This window comes from Passer montanus, unplaced genomic scaffold, assembly GCF_014805655.1.
Source record: "Passer montanus isolate IOZ18808 unplaced genomic scaffold, ASM1480565v1 scaffold12, whole genome shotgun sequence".
Taxonomy (NCBI): domain Eukaryota; kingdom Metazoa; phylum Chordata; class Aves; order Passeriformes; family Passeridae; genus Passer; species Passer montanus.
The window spans coordinates 10,157,968-10,178,784 of NW_024358722.1; the positions used below are offsets into that span (position 1 = coordinate 10,157,968).

The window sequence follows — 20,817 nt, forward strand, 5'->3', positions numbered from 1 at the left end:
ATGGAGCTATACCAGAGCATCCCCAGACAGAATAATCTCATCTGCTCAGGAAACCATTTCCGTGACTATGCAACTCCACAGTCTGAGATACTATCACCACATCTGAACAGGCAGAGAACTGAATGGAGAAGGAGGAGTTGTTTTTCTACAACCACTCTGATTCTCTTTCAGGCAAAACAGAGAATTAATTTCAAAGTAAAGCCCTTTCTCTCACTGAAGATTTTAGCAACAAGAAAACAGAGGGTTGGAGTACACTGCTGCAGACAGTGCTTTGCTGGGTTGTTAGGCTGCGTGTCTGACTTTGGTTATGCCCACCAGTGAGTTTAGACACTGGATTTTGACCAGTACATGAAGGTTGGCCCAGATGGGCAGAAGGCTGAAATCAATTCAGCAAAATGAAAAGAGCTAGTGAATCAGATTTTCTCAAATTAACTGCTATTTAAAAATAATAAGCAATTGCAATTGAGTCTCGTTAGTGCATCAAGGGAAGATGGAGAAAATCCAGAGCTAGGCAGTCACTTCATTTATATTCTTCTATTGAAATCATGCACATTTAATCCATATGAGCAGTAAACAGAAGAAAGCTACTCAGCATTTAAGCAGTCAGCCTAATTACAGGCTGCCAAAGAATGTGCAATAGGTGCAGTTGAGCCAAACCCTAGAGCAGAACTCCTCTAAAAAAAAACCCAGACATCTTGAGATTGCAAGTCTGAAGCAAGCCCCCATTTTTGAGAGGGGGAAATATAAAACCACTAGATCCAAACAGCCAAGAAACTTGGCAGGTTTAAAATATTTATCCAGATTCTGACAATTTGACCAATACACTCTCTAGTTTTACTGAGCTATAAACCCAAATCAGAGGTTTGCTGCCCTCACCCTGATAGGTACAAATATTTTATTTTGAAGACTATGTAATTACAAATGAGGTCTGATGATTCTTTATCAGTAAATTAAAGAGCAACAGAAAGAAAGGTGAAAAGGAAAGCATAATGGAAAAAAAAGCCTTAAATTTAAAAATGAAGGAGTGAGGGAGTAAAATTTCTAGATGTTTATAGCATCTTGATTATAATCTTCCTTGACATCATTCTGAAATGCAAGTTAAAATCCATAGAGATTAGGGTTCAACAAAGCAAAGAAAACAATATGGCAGGTTTAGCATCAATGAAGCAACTTCATCGGGAGTGGAGAGGGATCAGCTTCAGGGGAGTGGATCCAAATATACGATTGGGATCCAAATATACCATTAAATAAGAGGGCTGGCAGTGTATTCCAGTTATGCAGCAGTGGAATGGGAGCACCTTCAGAGGGCTCAGCCACTCTGAACAATTCGCTATACTCCAAAGAGCAGCAGTGCCATGGAGCTTTCTTTAGCCACAGAGTAAGACACTCTCCTCCTATGTGTGACAGCAGCACCAGCCTGCCAGGCTGTGCCCACACTTAGAACTCCAGAGGAAGAAGTATCAGAGTGGTCTGTAGTGCCCAAGACAGTCTGTGCCCAAAGGGACACCCAGCAGTGATCCAGCCTTTCCTTCTCCCATGTACTCAGCAGTAACTGAGCCAAACCCACACACCTGGGAAGGAGAGCAACATCAAGCTTTCCTTACTTCTGAATGCGTACAAAAAACAGGAAAGCAAGCAGAGACCATAAAAAAAGGAAAAAATACTTAACCATGTAACTGTGCATGTACAAATGACAGGATGGAGCCTGGTCTGCTTGGAAAAGCCAATCAATACTGGACTTACTGTCACTAATACAGAAAATAACACAGCAGGATTATCCAAGAGCTGGGATTGAGTCAGGCTCCTGCAAGCAACTGTGCAACGTAACTATCTTACTATAGAATAAAAGCATATCCCAGAGGATCAAAGGCATTCAATTAACTTTTCATAGATTCACTGCTTGATAAAAAGATTAAAATTCCAATGGAAATCAAGACTGAAGGAAAGTAAACAAATATAGAGCCATCCATCAATATTATAATCTTTAAATTTTCTTTGCATCTGCCCCACTAACTTATCTTATTGAAAAGTTAAAATATGAGAAGATCATTTTGCCAGTGATGACTGGGCAGGGCAGACATCAAATAATGGAGTTTGATGAATACAGGAAGAGCAAGTGCAGTATCCACAGAGCAGTAACAGAAAGGACACTTTGAAAGGATGATCCTTCAGTCATGAACCACTGTTCATGGTACCCATGTAACAAAAGAAAATCACATTCAGTGCCCTAGTCTGTTATATCCTGCTAGTTTAATGCTGTATAGTCTTTACTCACTTCTTAGCTTCCCACAAATGCTTGTGATTTTTTTTTCTTTTGCTATTATTATACAAAATTGATTTTTATGTGCCTAAGCACAATAAAGTAGGGAAAGAGCTACTTTTAATCCAAAGGTGATATGAACTGCTTCCTCCACATTAATAAAACTATTGATCCAGATTACTGAGGAGAAAAACTCCAAAGTAATAATATAGCTAGCCAGCAGGGGAAAAAAATCCCTACAAATAAATGAGAGAGTTGCCATGTTGCTCCAGACTCAACAGGACTTAGTTTTGGTGAGGAGTCATGGCTCTAAACCTTTTCTTCTCATTATATTACCCAAAGCAGTACAGATCAAGATTTATTTCCTGAAGGTGATTCTCTTCCTTAAAAAACTCCATTAAGCCATTTAAAAACAAATGTTCTTTGAGCACAGTGCCAATTTCAATGCTTAAGGAGCATCCCAGCTATACAAAGTGGACTTTGATTTGAGTGTGTATCAAATATTATTGGCCACAGACAGTTCTTTGGACTGTCATGTAGGTTTCATCATCATTTAAACGAGTAATAATGACCTTTAATTTCCATAAAGATCCCTCTGCTTTGCTTATAAGGAGCACACTTTAGTGTGTACACAAATAATGGAGATTTGAAGAACTTTTGGTCTTGCCAGAGTGGCAATGAGTGTCTGTAATACAACAGGGCCCTAAAGCTCATGTAAGATTTTTATGCTACTTTGGTAGCATTCACGCATCAAGTACTTACCTGTTTTACATAGCAACCATAATGAATCTGAATTCATGGAAAAGTGATACTATGTCAGACCAGCCTCACAAAAGCTTTCTGTATTTACAGTGGTTTACAAAACTGTATACCATGGACCAAAACAAAACTCAGCTCTTAGCAAAATGTCCTCTCCAATAATTTCTGCTTTCAAGTAGACAGCAGAGCCATGGATTTTTTGGTTGGTTTTTGGGGTTTGGTTTGTTTGGTTGGTTTTTATTGCAGGGTATTTTTTAGGTATATATTTTTCTTTTTTTTCTGACTGCTAGTGCAAAGAAAAGAAAAAACATTTTATGTCTTTTCATTGATGAGGCTTTGTATGTGTGATCAATACCTTTACAGTGAACTAAAGAACTGAGGGACTAAAATTATCCCTATTTCAACTAGACATGGGAAAGACTGTACAGCCATACTTTGAAAGCCATGAGTCCCTTGGACCTCCTCCTTTTTTACCAAAATTTCTTGTGAGCCTGTCCAAGCCTGGTTGAAGAGATTCCCAGTTCCTCAGTTCTGCCAGCAAAGAACAGCTTCCAGAGATTATCCCTTCCATGACATCAATGCTTCACACCCAGAAGGACTAGTAAATACAACTCATCTTGCCAATTAAATCCAAACACCACAGAAGAACTTGAGCTCTTCTTCTTGGATCTACACAGGCATCTTTGGGGGAGGAGGTAGAAAAGATAATCCATTCTAAAACATACATTTGAAATATTTACCCCTGTGGACCAAGCATCCTGCATTTCCCAAGACAAACTGGGGAATTAGGGGATAGAAACAGTTGCCTTGAACAAACCTGTGTGCAGCAGTTCTTACTTCTGTTCAGAAGACCCTTATATGATTCCCCTCTGAAAAAAAATCCAATTAATTTGCAGAAATTAGCTTAGATGTCATTAAATAAGAGGATTTATATAATGTTCCATATTTACACAGAAACCACCAGTTCCAGCTGCTACCAAATGAAGATACAATGGTATTGATGCTACCAATACCAATCTGAGAAGTTTAGATGGGCCAGTTCCCTGGAGACTGCAGTGCACTGTAGCTTCTAGTATTGCTTTTGTGGACTAGGAGTCCTCTTGCCTAGATTGCAGTTCAACCCTAAGAAACCTTCTGGTGTTCCAGTGTAAGGACCAACACCTCATGTCTCACTTTCCCCAACTTCTGTCTTCTCTCCTCATCCCTTTGTAATCTACTTGTAGTTTAAACTCTCATGTAGTTCAATCTTCAGTCTTTTGACTATTCAACAGCCTACTGTAAAACAGGATGACAGTACCAATGTAGAAATTTCGTTTCCTGCAAAAAGGGCCAAGAGTCACAGAGTTTGTACACAAAGACACTTTAATGCAAATCAAATAGTACTGTTTCGTTCTAAGGTGTTCCACATTCTCAAACACCCAACAGTGAGCTTCCCAGTTTTACCATTCCATTGAGAAATTCACTTTTAGTCTAAACAGCAGAAATATTCCAAGACAACTCTTTAATTTTTCCTCCTTTTTTTTATTTAATCAATACAGTATTTCAATACCAACTGTTAAATCTTTATGAACAACAGGAGCATATTCTGCAAATTTGTTGATCACTATATAGTACGGCCTCAAAACTCTTATCCAAAACCCATGTATTCCAAAATTAGGTTTCCTCCCTCAACATGCAACATTTGAATAAAAAAGTACTGACTTACTCCAAAAAAATCCACTATGCAGTTATATAAACTCAGATCTTTTGACAGCCCCTCTGGCTTATGAAGACACAGGTTTATATAAAGAAGCTTCAAAAGAAAATCAAAAATGAATATTATTTTGCTGGAGTTTCCAAAGGATTCTAACAATTCCATTTCCATAGCAGTACATATACATAAAGACACTGTGTCTAGTAATATAGTATTTCTGAAGGACTATAATCGTTCTCTGCAAAAGGCTGTGGCATGGTATACTGTGACTATATCAGAAACTACTGTGCAGCCATTCCATTTTATTTAAGCCTTCATAATTAGGAAAGTATCTCTGTTGAAATTATATTTATTAAAAAAAATAAATCTTACTTTAGATTACTAAAAAAGTGCACATTATGTAAGTGCAGGCTCCATTTCACCATCTCTACTCCTTGTTTGTTCTACATTTCCATTCCCATACCCAATTTTTTGTAATATGTTGCAAGGTTTGGACTGCAGAAACTATATAAAGGCTATATTTGCCTTTAATCAAAACACTGATTTTAAAGATGTTTTCATATGACCAACACATTTCAGGCAATCTCAAGTATTTCAAAACATTGTTTACCATCCTCCAGAATCAAAACCTCCACCACTAAGTCGGGGCCTTTAAAAAATAATCTGAAAGCAGTATACACAATATTTCAAGAAAGCAGAGCAGATAACTAGCTGAAAATGACAACACAGACATTTTAAACGTTGAAACAATCCTCCTACTTTCTGCATGAGGCCTCTGAACACAAAGAGATTGTGCATTTTACATGTTTTTTTAGCCGCATATTTGTAAGTGGAGAGGCAAATTTTCAGAAGGATATCTTATTTAGCTAACAGAAAAATAAATCACATTGTAAATGCAGTGCCATTGCTGCCTTGATTCTCCCATATCATGGTAAGTGCCAAACTTCTTGTCCTTGCTTACAAGGTTCATGTTTATACTCAGTGTCATTGTTGATGACTGATATATGTTGGCTGGTTTTAAAATAAGTAACTTGGGAAGATTGATAAAGAAGTACAGAGCTCTGATTTGTTGTGGATATAACTGTTTCAATTTACAGAGGAATGTGTCATCTTTGCTCACAGCCAGTGAAAAATATTTTAACTCAACAGAAAGCATGGAATTGCATGATATTGTGATGAGGAGTTTCACAATTTCTACAAAAATTTAAATCATCATGCCCAAACCCAGCAGGAGGAATACAACTTAAGCAAATCTTCCATCCACACTCTCAGTCAAAATTCACATGTAAATCCTGCATCCACTCTAGAGAACATCTTGAGGGACAGATGAAGATGAAGAGAGAGCAGGTAAAAACTAAGGTGCAATGCATGGTGTGCAGTTTCTCTGTGCACTGTAGGAGAGAGGATGTCTCCCTGCAGCTGCATGCAGGACAGCTGAAGGACAGAGCAGAAGTTCTTCCAGCAATCAGTCTCCTCCATGCCTTATCCACCCCAAGGCCAGGCTATTGCAACCTGGGGAAGGGCTCTGCTGGGCAGAGGTGGAGCATTATTTCCAGTGTATCCAGAGGAAGCATCTCAGCTTGAGATTGCAAAGAATTCTTCCTTACCTTGGCTATTTGATGCAAAAGATAATGGTATCAGGCAGCTGGCTGCTGACAGGGAGCTGTGTTACCAGTCTCTCTCTCCTCAGAAGGAAAGAAGAAAAATGACTTCACATTGGACTATTACAGATACTAATACTTTTGTCAAAAGGAGGAACACACAGAGATTCTACAAAATACTGTCTAGACACTGGAGCACACTGACTAAAAGAAATCATTTGAGTACAAGCTTAATAAGGCAGGGTAAAAAAATCTACCACCTTACAGCTAACAGCACTTTGAAAATGAGTCTGCTGTGTGTGATTTCACTGATGTCTGAGGGAGACAAAGCTTGTTATGTTCATGTTTTTCATACTTTCAGTCAAACAGATTGCTGAATAATCATGTTGTCTTTATTCTAATGGGTGAGGAAGCTATTATACAGAAGGTGTTTCCATATGTTGCAGTTAATAAAGGCAATTCTTACTAATAAGAGTAGGTTGTCTCCACTTAGCTATCTGATAAAAAGCCCTCCTGTTTAGAGGAAAATGCAGATCCAGTGCCTAGAAGACTCCTAGAGCTGCACATTTCAGTGGCTACTGTAAAGTATTGCAGGTAGATGTATTCCAGGTCTTCTCCAACTGAGTCTGAATCAATGACATTCACTAAAACGTTCAGGGCACTAGGAGCAAGCACTTCTTGACTTCTTGTCATCAACCTTTCTTTGTATCCACACTTTTCTTGCTGGTGAAGGACAGTGGACAAGACCTGGATCCATCATTATGGAAAATTGTCAGCAAGTCCCTTCAAGAAGTCAGAGTGCTTTCTTCTTTAAAGAAGCACCTGGGTCACTGTCTTAGGAGCTCAAAATTCTACATGAAGAGTATGGCTAGTTTTAGGCTGAGATCACAGATGCTCTTTTAGACTGAAACAATAAAATGTGTGGGGAGAAATCCTTTTCGGAGGATCACCCAGAAGAATGAGATGTCACTTACATCCTTGTCTTTCTAACCACAAAGCTGGGTGCATGTCCACAACTGGATGAAAACCTCACACCTGTACTATGCTGATAGAGCTACCTAATAAACAGAGAGAAAAAAAAAAAAGTCTTGGATCTTGTCTCAGTTTGCTATGACGTGTACAGCATCTGACCATATCTTTAAAAGCCATATGGAATCCAAAGCTATTGAAGGACAACTTGCCTCAGTTGATTGATATATCCCAACTAGGTTCACACAGCAGTGCTCCACACTGGATTTCTCTGGATTTCAAAGTAGGGCAGAGATTGTTCACCTGTAAGTACCTGAGTAGAAATAAAAGACCTGCCTCTGTTGCCATTCCCACCTCCAGGGAGACTGACAGTTTCCTACAAGTAGTTTCAAAAGGCACATCATCTCTCCATGGTAAGTATCCACCTGTAGCCTTACATTTATGAATTCAAAGCATTCTGCAAGACCTCTTTATCCAGACATATAAAAATGTAGAAATTATTTTGTGGAGAGACATTACTAATAGGAAATAATCTGTTTCTTCATGTCTTCTGGGAATGGTGTTCTGCTGGTTTTCACTATTCAGAATAGGCTTCAAGAAATGCAAAAAATACCCAAAGAAATAGGCAGATGCTTTCAAATACAGAGGCAATGGGACCAGTTCCTACACATGCAACTAGTCCGGCTGGATATTTACTGTCACACATAATACTTTCCAGGATTTTAAACTAAGCTAATATGGCCAACATTTTAAAAACTGGACACTAATTATGGGCATTTCCTAATTCAGTCTAAGTTTCAGAACTGCTAAACAATACCTGTCCTTGTGGACATTCAGTATAGAAAATCAAACACAAGGAGACTCAAGCCAATACTGAAAAATATGAACAATCCAAGTTTGCAGTTCTGTTTGAAAATGCAACACCTCAAGGCTAAATCCCATTTTAGAGACACTGCAATAGTTTTGAAAGCTGCATATTTTTGCTGAGCCACTAGAAGGCATAGACAAATCTGATGGGTGGACTCTGCATCAATTCAGAGGGACCAGTGCAAACAGCCCCTCCTTGACCAGCCAACACTGTTGTCTGGGAACGGAGGGAATCCGGGATAGGCCTGTACAGAGAACCAGAAGTAGCCCTTGCAGAGATGAGGGAAGACAAGGGCTGCTGTTGGATCCTGCCCAAAACACGGAACCCGGCCACAATACGTCCACACGTTTCTGTCTCAGAGATGTGGTAAGTCCTGTTATGTCTGCATTCACAATGAAACATGATTTTGACATTATTATGGTGCTGATGTTGTTATATCTTCAGTGTATGATGGATCCTGGCTCTGTTCGGGCCTGCCTATTGTTCATGAGAGACTTTGTCTTTGCAATGATCGGAGAACAAGGTGTTCTGGAAGCTCTTTTCAGCTGTGATCTGGTGAACTTCTTACGGATTTTTCTGTAAGGAGGGAAGGAAGAAAGGAGGGAAGGAAAAGAGAGATAACAGAAGAGATAAATCTCAGTCTTTAACAGAAGACTGCACAAGAGCCAATAACAAACATAACAAATACTCTTACCAGAGCAGGAAGGCTAGTTCATGGAAAAGAGACTTGCAGGCAACAAGAGTCAGCCCTGTCCAGCAACTGATGATTCAGAGTTGTCTGATAATGGTTCATCGAAAAGTGAATTGGTGTTAGATAATACTTGAATAATAATAATATTTAGTTACATGAAATCTGGGGCCAGAATGCCCAGGTAGTGAATCCTCATATGTGATATCAATACTGGAATGAAGGACCACAGAAGAAAGGACTGTGTTAGCAGCCAATGAACATGCTACCTCTGTAAAAGTGGGAGCAACTGTTGTTATTTACACTGCACCACTTCTGCAGATAATACATGACCCAGAGCTCCAGGCATTTTTACTAGGGCCATTCAGGTGCAGTATACTGACTTTCATTTTTTACTTTCAGCTGATAAATGAAACATATTAACTCCAGGTGGCCATGTTGTTTGTATTGTAATCCTAAATATCCAAGGATAGGTAATTTTGAAGCATAAATACTTGCTATGTTTCAACTGGTCTGTCTCTTTACTATTATAAATCGATAACCACAATGCTGAGGGTATCCAGGGTATGATATCAGAAAACACAGAAAAGGCACACACAGAGTATGCCAAGAACCATCTTCATTGGCAGAGACCTGAACATTAGATACTGCTGGAAACTGACCTATTTTCTGAATTTACTTAAGAATCCCAGCCTTCATTTGGGTACTTTTATAAATTATAAGGATTTTGAGCATGGAAATTAATTAAAGCAAACTGGGGCCTCTAATACTTAATGAGACCGGGCTTTGTAATTCAGACTTTGACTTGAAAATGTGACCTACAAACTACAGGGTGATGAGGTGCCTACCTGCATCAAGGTTCTGAGATGGTAACTCAAGGAGTGGTTTTTCCCTTTCATCTAAGAGGGCTGTTACCTCTGAAACTGAAAAATGGCGGCACGTGATATTGAAAATACACAATCAGCTGTAAATAAATCCTGTTGAACTCTAAAATAGCAATTCGCATATTAAATTTCAAACACTAGTTTGTTACTAGTTAGTTACAGGTTGAGTGCTCCCCAAGGATGTAAGCTTCTACATTAACTAACTGAGCCACAGAAGAGAACATAAGGGAAAAAAAAACCCAAACAAACATGCAAAAAGCAGAAGAAAATACTCTGCTATTAGAGGTTAAAGGGAGCCTGAAAAATACATCTATTTTGGTTAATATATTTTAAAGGTTCAGAGATGTATTCCCTTTTGAAAGAAGGATGTCTTCATGTCCTGGAATACCAAATTAGGGTTTAGCACTATTCAGTAATAAGCACAACAGAAGAAAAGAAAAGGAATCACCAGAAAGTTCCATTTCAGCTTTTCACATAATTCCACTGAGGAAAAAAAATTTATTGCTTGACTATTCACTTTATATGATCATCTCTAAATTAGGCCAAAAAAAATATTAAATTGATTGCAAAGATACTGCATACATTCCACAATTGTAAGACCATAGCAGTGTAATCTCAGACTGGCAGAAATGTGTCTATCTAAAATGATGAGACAGCCAGGCTTTATAAATTCATGTGAATAGACAATAGCCATTACCCACACCTATTACTAATGGGGATCATCTCCACAAAACCTTACAGAACTGAATTCTTTTTGATATATTGGCTTTCAAAATTTTCTATTTATTTACAGAAGGAATGTGGTCATTAATCATTTGAGAAGACCAAGGTTCAAATAATATCAGATCATTGTTTACCCTTCTGAATTTTTAATAAGGCAACTTTATAAACTGCCTAGAGGTTCCTGCTTATGAAAGTAATTTGCAGCTGACACTACATGTAAGGACAATTAGGGTTTTGAGATTACAATTTGTCATTATTTTGTATGGACAGCAAAGTAAAAGATACAGTTATTCCCATTAAACACTGGTACACACACCAGCACAAAGAACACCAACACAAAGAAAGGCAGAACAAAAAGATCATCACATTATTATATCAAGCAAGCCACAAACAAAGTCAACTCCTCACTGAGTATAAATGAAACTAGCTCTATATACTCTGTCAGAAAAAGCTAATCTGGCAGACACTCTTAAAAGGTAATCCAGCATTTCTGCTTAAACAGGATTGTGAAAATGCTTCCAGAAATTAGCTTTCTGGGATACAGCCTTTCAGAAATAAAACTGGAAGAATGGAAATTTCCACTGACTACATTACATGTTATATTTAAACAATCATTTCTCTAAAAGCCAAAACTGTTCTTTTTCCTGCAAAAGTTATAGAAGATGGAGGGACTGGATTCTTTACACTGAAGAATTTAACATCTAAATACAGTCTAGCTTTTTGAGAGGCATTCATCAGGTTTCATAATTCTTTGGAGTCTTTTTAACTCTTAAACATGCAGGTTGCAATAATAGCTGACAAAAGACAGGATATTCAAAGATAAAATTGTTGTCACCCTTTCAGTCATAGCACTTTGCCCTCCCCCAAAGATACACTGAACTAAGGGCAGAGTCAATTTTAATGCTCAATTTCCTGTCCCTCTTTCATTTAATACCAGCCATATGTTTTAATTACATAAAGCTTTTATCTGGCAATGGCAATAAATGCCTTTAATATCTGTATTGTTGGTAACATCCTTTGCAGTTGTTAGGATAGATTAATTGCCATTTTCCCTGTTTTCTTTTCTTTGACTTTTGTAGTAGTTCTTGAAGCATGATGCATTCCAGGCTTGAAATGCAAATTCAGAAGTATTTTAAAGCCTCCGTTTTGAATTTCCAGCCATCTTGAGACAAAAGGTATGAGAATGAAATAATATTTAATAGGGCATCAGTGTATAAAGCCCACTGTGCTCATTTTTAAGTCAAATGTGATGCACTTGTGTAATGTAGGAATAACACAAATTTTTTATGTGTGCATGACACTTTAATTTGTAACTGCAGATAAAGGTACACAAGACCCTTGGCACATAGTCAGGGAAATATGGAAATGTAGATGAGTCTAGATGAAGACTTAATGTCTCTGTTCAAATTTCATGCACAGACTGGAACCTCATGGGTAGAAATAATAGTTAGGGCATTTATGGCACGCTTAAATTTAATCGGGCAAGTCATTATAATTAACCAACCCTTTCTCAGGATCCAAGTTGTTCCATGTAACTCACCATCTGCTGAAGTGAAGCACAATCCTATATAATCTATTCTGTCCAGATTTCTCAGGAGTCGGATAAATGGGAGCAAAATTTCACATTTGCAAAAGCTGACTCAAAGTTCCCTTCTCTAATTCTGCCACACACTAAAACAGCATCAATTTTTAAACTTGAATAGAAGAGAAGCCTCCAACTGGCATCAGTCAAGAATGTGTTTTCAAGCCTTCTCTAGTAGGACTGGAAGGCATTGCCTGTTTTAAGTTTGTTGATATAGTCTTACTGTGCTATATATAAGCTGTTGTGCATCCCTCTTGCCTCCTCTGCACTGGGCTCAGAGTTGTGATGGCTACACTGACTTGGGTCTTATCAGCTGTACCAATAGTACTTAAGAAGCTTTATTAAATAAATACAAGTTACACAAGAAGTTTCTACAGTGAAAGAAATTAATTGCATGCAAATGCCCACTGGTATTTCAGCAGATGACAAACCTTGTTTTGAAAGAAACCTTTTCCTAGGAAGAGGAATTGCCTTCAACATACATGCACTTGTGAGATGTCCATGACTCTGCTTAAATACCAAGGGCCAGAATTGCTTTTGGTGCTCTGTTTCTGCTAAAAATATGCTAATAACCTAATACAAACCTGACTACAGAGTCTGAAGCTCAGGAACACAGTTTTGTTTTCCTCACTCTCCCTAAATTAGTTTGATATTTTTGCCTCAGTCTTTCTTAGACTGATGCCATTTGAGCAACATTCTCATATGTAAGAATTGGCGCTGTGGAAATGTATTGTTATCCAATTGCTGGTAGCATAAGGAACACCCCCAGGTCAGCAGCAGGCATAAGAAAACTGATTTCCTGCACAATATTAGTTGAAATTCCCTATAATCTCTCCATTGGGGTGAAGTATTCTGCTATGACTTTCCAAGTGTAAACAGCAATATAAATGTGCTAGATGCATAAATACTGCCAGCACTGGCAGAATTTTGTGTTCTGGCACAAATTATGTGTGAAACTTGCAATCAGTCTAACCACAGAGCCATTCAGAAAGAAAACAAGGCTAAAAAAATAAGAAAAAAACATATTCTAGAGAAATGTTTGTGAAGTTGCTGGTGTTCCAGGGCAATATAAATTTTGTGCAATGTAAATTTTCAGTGAAAATTCAAAACCACTTAGAAAAAAACAACTGTTTAAAGGAATAACCATAATTTCTTGGTGGTTATTAGATTAAATAATCACTTATTTCTCTAAGGGCTTCTTTTATCCAGAGGTATATTTTAACTATTCACTGAATTAAATTACATGAGGGGGTATTATCTTAGAAAGCTGGTAGGTTTTTCATTAATTTCAACAGGTTTTAAACATAGTGAAAGGCCAAAATGTGTGCAGTGCTACTTGCTGAAAGAGAATTTAACTGGGATGAAGCTGTAGGCACAGATCCTTAGAAACCTGATATGTTACTGACTGAAGAATTCACAGCACTTCCTACATTTCTACCTGTATGCAAATGAGAAGTATTTTATTTAACTCTTTGGCTTGCTGCTTTAGACTTGGTTTTCCCCCTCACACTTTCAGGATGAAGCTTTCCCATATTGCATTAAAATCTTAATTGAACCTCAACATGGTAGAAACTAGTTAAAAATATTTTTGGAAGGCAGAAATGGGTTGACACTGATACACCTTTTAAAAATAAGGGCCTTAGGAAATGTTAATTTATAAAAACAAAATGGAAGGTTTTAATGAGCATGGGACTATTGAAAAGCTGTTGCCATGAGCCACATAGGTGCATTATAAAACGCATACAGATGGCAGATAGACTGATATAACCTTTATGAGATTAAAGAGGTGCTGCTTTAGAAACACCAACATTATTTAAATGTTTTAAGAGCTTATCTTATTTTTCTCCTCCTGGCAAAGAAATGTTTTCCTTTGCTAGTGTTTATCTTTCCAATATTTTATCAATATTTATGGAGCAAGACTGTTCTCTATGAACAATAACTTTTAGAGACATCAGTTAAAAATTACTGTGTCAGATCTTCCTAAGCAGCTTAAGATAACACATTTTTTCAAGCACTGCATCACCTTGAGGGCTTCTCTGATGTTTTGTGTTTTGTGTTTCAAAGCATCAGCTGATAGCTACTATGTATATATAGAAGGCCATTAATAATGGGGTTAAAGCATTTTCTTCATTGGGAGGAAAAATCCCAGGTCAAGGGTTTAAAGGACAGACTTCTATGACTGTGTCATGCCTGACCTACTGTACAGCACAAGCCACCTCTGTCTCTTTCTACCTGCTGCTGATCTGAATCAAAATCACCTTGGAGCAGAAACAATCGCCTTATGTGCATTTCCAGAGTGCCTAGAAAAACAGGTCAATCTATTATTGAAATATTTACTGTTGAAATTATTTCTATACAGTTTAATTGATAGCAACTGTCATGACTTTTGGAACAATCAACTAGTTCAATAGATTTTTCCACATTTTCATTTTCCCTGAAAATATTTCATTAATATTCTAAAGTGCTTTAGGAGAGAAAGAATTCATGGAACAAAGTCCTACTCTCAGCACCACTACTCATTTTTCAGTTGAATGCTGGAATTGAAAAAACTTCTAGCCCCTAAGAAACATTACGAAGAGATGCTGTCGTACACTGCATTCATCACATGATGAATAAATCTCAATGCCAACAATCAGCAGTGAGACTGTCCTCACAGTTCATCTGTGAGCTTGGTATTTACCACCAAGAGGCTAAGGTTACCTACTATTGAGATAACAAATGTGACAAATCAGTTTGGGTGCAAGACTGACTTCTCACAAAACTCAGAAGCACAGAGGCCCTACCAGGGGCAGAAAGAGTTACAAAACCCCATGATCTAGTTGGTAGGAATGATGGACACCACAGAGTGAGCATGGACTTGCCCTGTGCTTTGGGTGGAGCTTTGTGAGCTCAGCAGGGACAGCACCTCCCACACAGCAGTAAGGACGGCAGAGCCGTGTTTCTCAAACGCTCCTTCCCTCATGGGTGGGAGAAAAGCCTGTCTTTGAATTCATGGCATTTCACCAGTATCCAACTTTGTAGAGTGCAATAGAACTACTAAGTCCTAGCACAGGAAGCTTGATGGAATGGGTAAAAAAGTAAATTATTCAGACTCCTTCAAACAAAACAATGGCTCAGGCTTGTACCTCAGCTACAGAACAGCTGCTCTCCACTTTATCTGAAATTCATTAGCCTCCCCTTAGTTACCTTACCCTGCAGAGCCTGCAAGGCAGGAAGTCTGCTTTATCCAATAAATGGTTGCTTAACCTCTCCTCCCTGGGAAGGAACACACAAGATCACTGCAGATGTGTCAATACATCAGGACTCTGGGAATCCAGGGAGTGAGAAATCCTTCCACAGCTCACAGGCACAAGCACCAGCAGATTTCAAGGCAACTCCTTTATTCTTCCTAAATATATCAGCAGGTGAAGATGAATTCCTACTCTACCAAAAGGAATTTTCAAAACCATCTATTTATTCTGCAGCAGGATGGCCATTCTGTATATTGATTAAACATCACCTGCTATGAGATGAAAAAATTACCCACCTGGCAGCAAATAATTTTTCCTGAGACAAGCAAGAAACTAAAGAGAAGGTGCATCAGAACAAGCTGGCTAACAGTGAAACACAATGCTGTTTTCAACTACTCCCCAAACACCTTACATATTAATTCAAAATTCCAGCATTATCCCAGACTCTAAGATGACAAAAAGGTACAGAACATACAACTTCTGTTTCTGGCCTTGAGCTACAAGCATTAAGTGCCATTTCCCCAGCAACATTAAATACTGCATTGAAAACTTTCAAAAATATTGTGTCAACTAAATATGCTTATTTAAGTCCAAGAGAATAGAAAACTCCCTATATTTTTCATAAGGAAAAAAAAAAGAAATATACTATACCTCTACAATATTATTAGTATTTTTTTGTCTTTCTTTTCTTACCTTTCTTATTTAATAAGGTTTTTGGCCTGAACACTGTGCTTTACAATACTACAGGTTATAATATTACCTGAGGCTCAAAAAGATTGACAATATGCTTCCATTTTATCAATTATGCATATACTTTTCCTGGAATAACATATGTACCACTAGGGGGTATTTGGAGGAGTTCTTGCTGGATACTTGCTATTAAGCAAGGGCTGAAAAATAAAAATTATTCAGTCTTACCAGAAACAGTTGGAGAGCCAAAGTTCCCTCACAAGCCCATCCCCTGGAGCATTGCTTCACACCATCAACCTCTTGCATAATCAGCAGTTTTCTACACACAGAAGCTCCAGTGCAGAATATGGATTAGAAAGTCGTAGTGTGGCATCAACAGAGGAAAGCTTTGCTACAGAATGATTTGATGCTAATTTCTAAGGTCATTTTCATGTCAAGGGCTGAAGATTTTTTAAATTTTTAAAAAATATTTATGTGACCAAAGGTCTATTAAAGTTCATTTTCTGCCACTCATCCTGCTCTCCACATTTATGGCCAGCACTTTTCACATCAGTATCTCATAGTTCTTGTTGGACTGGCTAATTAAAAACCGCACAGCATCCTAAAGAGTAGGTGTACACCAGTATCGCTCAAGCTTACAGACAAAATGGTGGAGCTAGAGAAAGGCTGAATTAAATTACTTGTCTGGTATCTCACATCAAACAAGAGGCAACCTTGGAATTTTAAAGTTCGGATCTGTATTTTCTTCACAAGAAAAACACTTGAATAGTATTTTGTCAAGTAAATGTTTTAGGCTCTACTCATAGCACAAGTTACAAAAACAGCCAGTCAAGTCTCCTTAGATGTTTTTACAAGAGCTGTTAGTTATCTGTGTGATTGACTTTCACAGTCACAGTCAATATGTTCTCCGTGGTATTTTATATTTAAAATGCCTATGTAGTTACTTATGCAAGCTTTTTCCACAAAAAGAGACCAACTAACACTTGTTTTTCCACAGCCTTACCTACATTTATGCCAGAGGGTCATGAGTTCAAAAAAATCCCAAATTATCAGGGAAAGTATTGAGAATGAGTGATTAAATACATACAATGAAATATGGACTAATTCAGAATTAAATACTCTGTTATTCGAAATGAAGACTCTAATAAAGGACAACTTAGAAATTAAATTTAGCGGGCAGTTCTGCGTGAATTTTAAGACTGTGAGGATCACTGACACCATATTTTTGAACATATTCACCACAGTACAATTTTATAATCTTTTTTGCTGTTTAACTTTAGCAACAATGTGTTCACCACAGGACTTACAGTTTCCCTGTCTACATGTACATTATTGCTAAGTATTTCTCTGCCTTCAGATGAAATAATTCTTAACTCTGTGTCCAGCTTCCATGAGTTATTGCTCACATAGCACAGAAATAATAAAAAGTGAAAAATATCTCTGAACAGTGATACCGAACAGTATTTGAGGATTACAATCATCAATATCTAAAATCTAATGTGAGAAACTACTACGGTTTATGCATAGGAATGGAGAGAGTGGACTAATTTTAGCCCTAAGCTGATGTTACTCTAGCCTCACTATAGGTAACTGCTGTATAATTAATGTTGTCTCTATATTTTCTTTGATATTAAATATGTTGGTCTGACAAGTTTGCATTTTTATTTTGCTTTGATTGTTTCCCAGGGTTTTGACATCCCATACAAAGATGCTTATTTATAGAAAAATTTCTTCTTGTTCAAAACCAAATTGGTTTTAACTCCCACAATAGAAAACAGCCAAATATTACAAGATGACACATTCCCACTGGGTATGTGGATTTAGGAAAAAGCTAAGCAGCAAGCTAACAAAAAGCTAAGCCCTAAGACTTTCAGTTAAAACATTTGATAAAGAGGATTGGGTTCAGCTACACCAAATCCTCTGTGCAAACACAAAAAACAGCTTCTGAAAAAAAACCCTTTTGAAATGCCTAACCATACTGCAGGAAACTCTAAATTTGTCAAGAACCATAAGGAAACAGGTTAAAAGAACTGCATGGCATCCCAATCTAACATCAACATCATATAGGGCATATTGGTGATGCACTCTAGCTGATGGGCTGACCTCAGGAATGGATTTAAGTTGTTTGCTGAATTGGGCCTGGAAGGTCCAGTAAAGAAAACAAGGTTTTTGGAAAAGTCAAGCGCTTATATAGGAGCTTTTCCAGCAACATCTATGTTTAAGACAATCCTTAATGTGTTTATCATCCCTGTATTTCATCTAAGTTGTTGAGGTTTTCTTTCCTTCCCAAGTTTCCGAAGGCAACAAAATTTTATTTAAAAAATTTACAATTTTGGAAAACATATTTCCCTTCCAAAATATAACATTTTCTGGCTGTTTTTGCACCAACTGTATGAATGTGAGAGAACAATTATCAACGGCAGTGGAGATGATTGCAAGTGGCTGAGTGACCCTCCTAAACGTGTCTTTGTTTTTTAGCTGAGCCATGTGAATTAACCACATTCAAGTTCTGACCTGAGATGCAATTACAAAGCAAACTTTAGTATCTAAGCGCCCCTGGAGAGGCAGCATATTTGAATTTCTGCTCACAACAGGGCAGGATCATTTCACAAGAGCCAAAGGTGTGACTCTTCAGGCAGCAGTAACTAGGTCATTTACAGCCATCTGTTCCTAGCCTCAGCCTCCCTGCGGTCATCACCAAAGCTGTGCGCTAATTAATTTTCACCTGCTAATCAGTGCAGACAGCTTTGCAACTAACAAATCATCCAGTTTCAGTCAACAGCTTCTGGGCTCCTGTGGGTGGCATTTCCATGAGACTTCATTACCAATAAAGGTAAAGAGTTTTCTCTGAAAGAAGATCCCCTCTAAGGCTTCTGACCCGCTCCGTGCGGAGCAGTGCTCTGGAAGAACGAGAAGGCTTCATCTGATCCTTCAGGCCTCCAAATCTTCAAGCAAGCTCTTAGGCACCTTCTTAATTTTGTGTCTGAGGAGTTAGATATATAAATGCTTGGAGATATAGACATATCAAGACTTGATTGACATGTCATGGGAGATCTGTGAGGAAGAAGGGAACTGGATCATGATTCTTCAGGTCCTAGGCAAGTGCTCCAAACACTGCAACCTCCTTCCACTGCCATGTGGCTTTAAATAGGGCAAGTAGCTTACTGCAGTGCCACTGAAACTCCATTTTAAACTGTGAGAAGATTAATCTACAGCTCCAAACCAGAAATGTATTGTATTCCATTTGCTCTGAAGAGTGATAAAGCAAACCCCAGAACAGTAGGTGTTTTTCAAACCTCCCAGCTCTATCCAATGGCACAATTTACACTGAGCTCTGAGGGGTTTTTGTGGATATGTTTTCCTTGTATATAGCCATGATTCCCTAAGTTAAAAAAATATTCACATTCTTCAAATGAGTTGTTTTAGTTCCATGGAATGAACCTGCTTTTAAAAACAAACATTTGCATTATCACAATAGTGGTACTTTGATTTAGTAGGTATTATAAAGAGTCCAACAGGAAAAAATCATGGAGGTAAATACTGAAAGAAAAAAATGTCTTTAGATCCGTGAAAGCTGCTCAATGAGAAATGAATGGTAAGAGATTATGATCTAGTTTCTATGCTGCTGCTTGTGATTCCATATCACAGTACCTCAGCTGGAGCTCAGAAAAGTATCGTTTATAAGATGTGAACAGTGCACAGCATTCATGAATAGACCACAAGAAATAAGATCAAAATAACATCTCACAGAAATCTTTATGCTCTCTCATGAGCATATAACAGCTTTGAATGGAAGTTAACCAAGTAGGATGGCTCCTAAACTGTAGCAAGGACAATTCCTCCCCAAATTCTTCACACACAGTATTGTCACAGTGACTGGAGAGAGCTGTCAGTTCACCTGGACTCAGATGTGGCCAATCAATAAGATATTTGCAATCCTATCAGCAGGAATTAAACAGAATTCTAAGGGATATACTCTGTAATCCCTGCTTTTCAAGATGCATGACAACTATATAATACAACAGAAGTAAAGGAGATGGAAAATTACATCCTTAGAGGTTGATATGGCTTTTTGTTAGAGAGCTGGTGCATCACATTGTCAGGCTTGCAGCTGATGCTCCAAGAGTGGAGCCAGGCATCTTCTTGCAGCTGGTTACAGGACTGGAGTCTAAAGGCCATGGTGCCATGCAGGTAAGAAACGAAAATACAATATGGCCAGGATCCAAGTGTGGTGTATTTCAAAACCAGGATCTCAATTCAAATCAAAGTGCCTCATCTTTACAAAAAACAAAGGTTAAAAATACTTTTTTTGTTTTGGCACACAATTTTTTTTGCATAGCTGGGGCCAACTGGAAAAGAAAGAGTAAACATACCCATGGACATTTATGTGATAGGAATTGCACGTGAAGAGGAAGAAGGAACAGAACAGTCAGCACTGGAATTCTGGCTCAGATGTAGACCTGCAGCTCTGCACTGTGTATCAGACCCCCGGCACCAAAGCCTTACTCCTCCAGCTTTCCGTTTTCTCCTGGCAACGTGCTGCAACTCAAGCACTGTGCATGACCTTGCCTAAGGCTGGCTTAAAACACGTGTGGGAATGGGAGAGAGAGGGGGCAGGTCCCCCACAACTCTTAACTCGGGCTTTGGCTCCCACACGTTTTCAGTTTGTGTGCAGGTTGTGTACAAGGTACAGGTTGGGCTTTCCACAGATAAAGCTGCACTGCAGAGAGGGCCAGCAGCACATGCAGGAGCACGAAGGGTGATGAGCACTAGCATGGCTCTCCCCCACTTCTGCATGAGAAGCAGACCACTGACAGCACAGCAGGACTCAACATTCTGCAGAAGCTGGTTGTCACACATTCTCTTCTTT

At 38.3% G+C, this 20,817-nt stretch overlaps 1 protein-coding gene across 4 annotated transcripts in view; it reads right to left on the bottom strand.

Moving 5' to 3' along the window:
• Positions 1–4,519: 4,519 nt before the first annotated feature.
• MTA3 (metastasis associated 1 family member 3) overlaps positions 4,520–20,817 on the bottom strand; it is a 138,071-nt gene continuing 121,773 nt past the window's right edge. For 2 of the 4 annotated variants that reach the window (XM_039697924.1, XM_039697925.1), the window contains one exon: positions 4,520–8,726. In XM_039697924.1, the coding sequence (XP_039553858.1) occupies positions 8,591–8,726 (136 nt within the window). In that variant the 3' untranslated portion in view covers positions 4,520–8,590. Of the gene's footprint in view, positions 8,727–9,739; positions 9,762–20,817 lie in introns of those variants that run through there. The other 2 variants (XR_005626381.1, XM_039697927.1) reach the window with 2 other exon arrangements.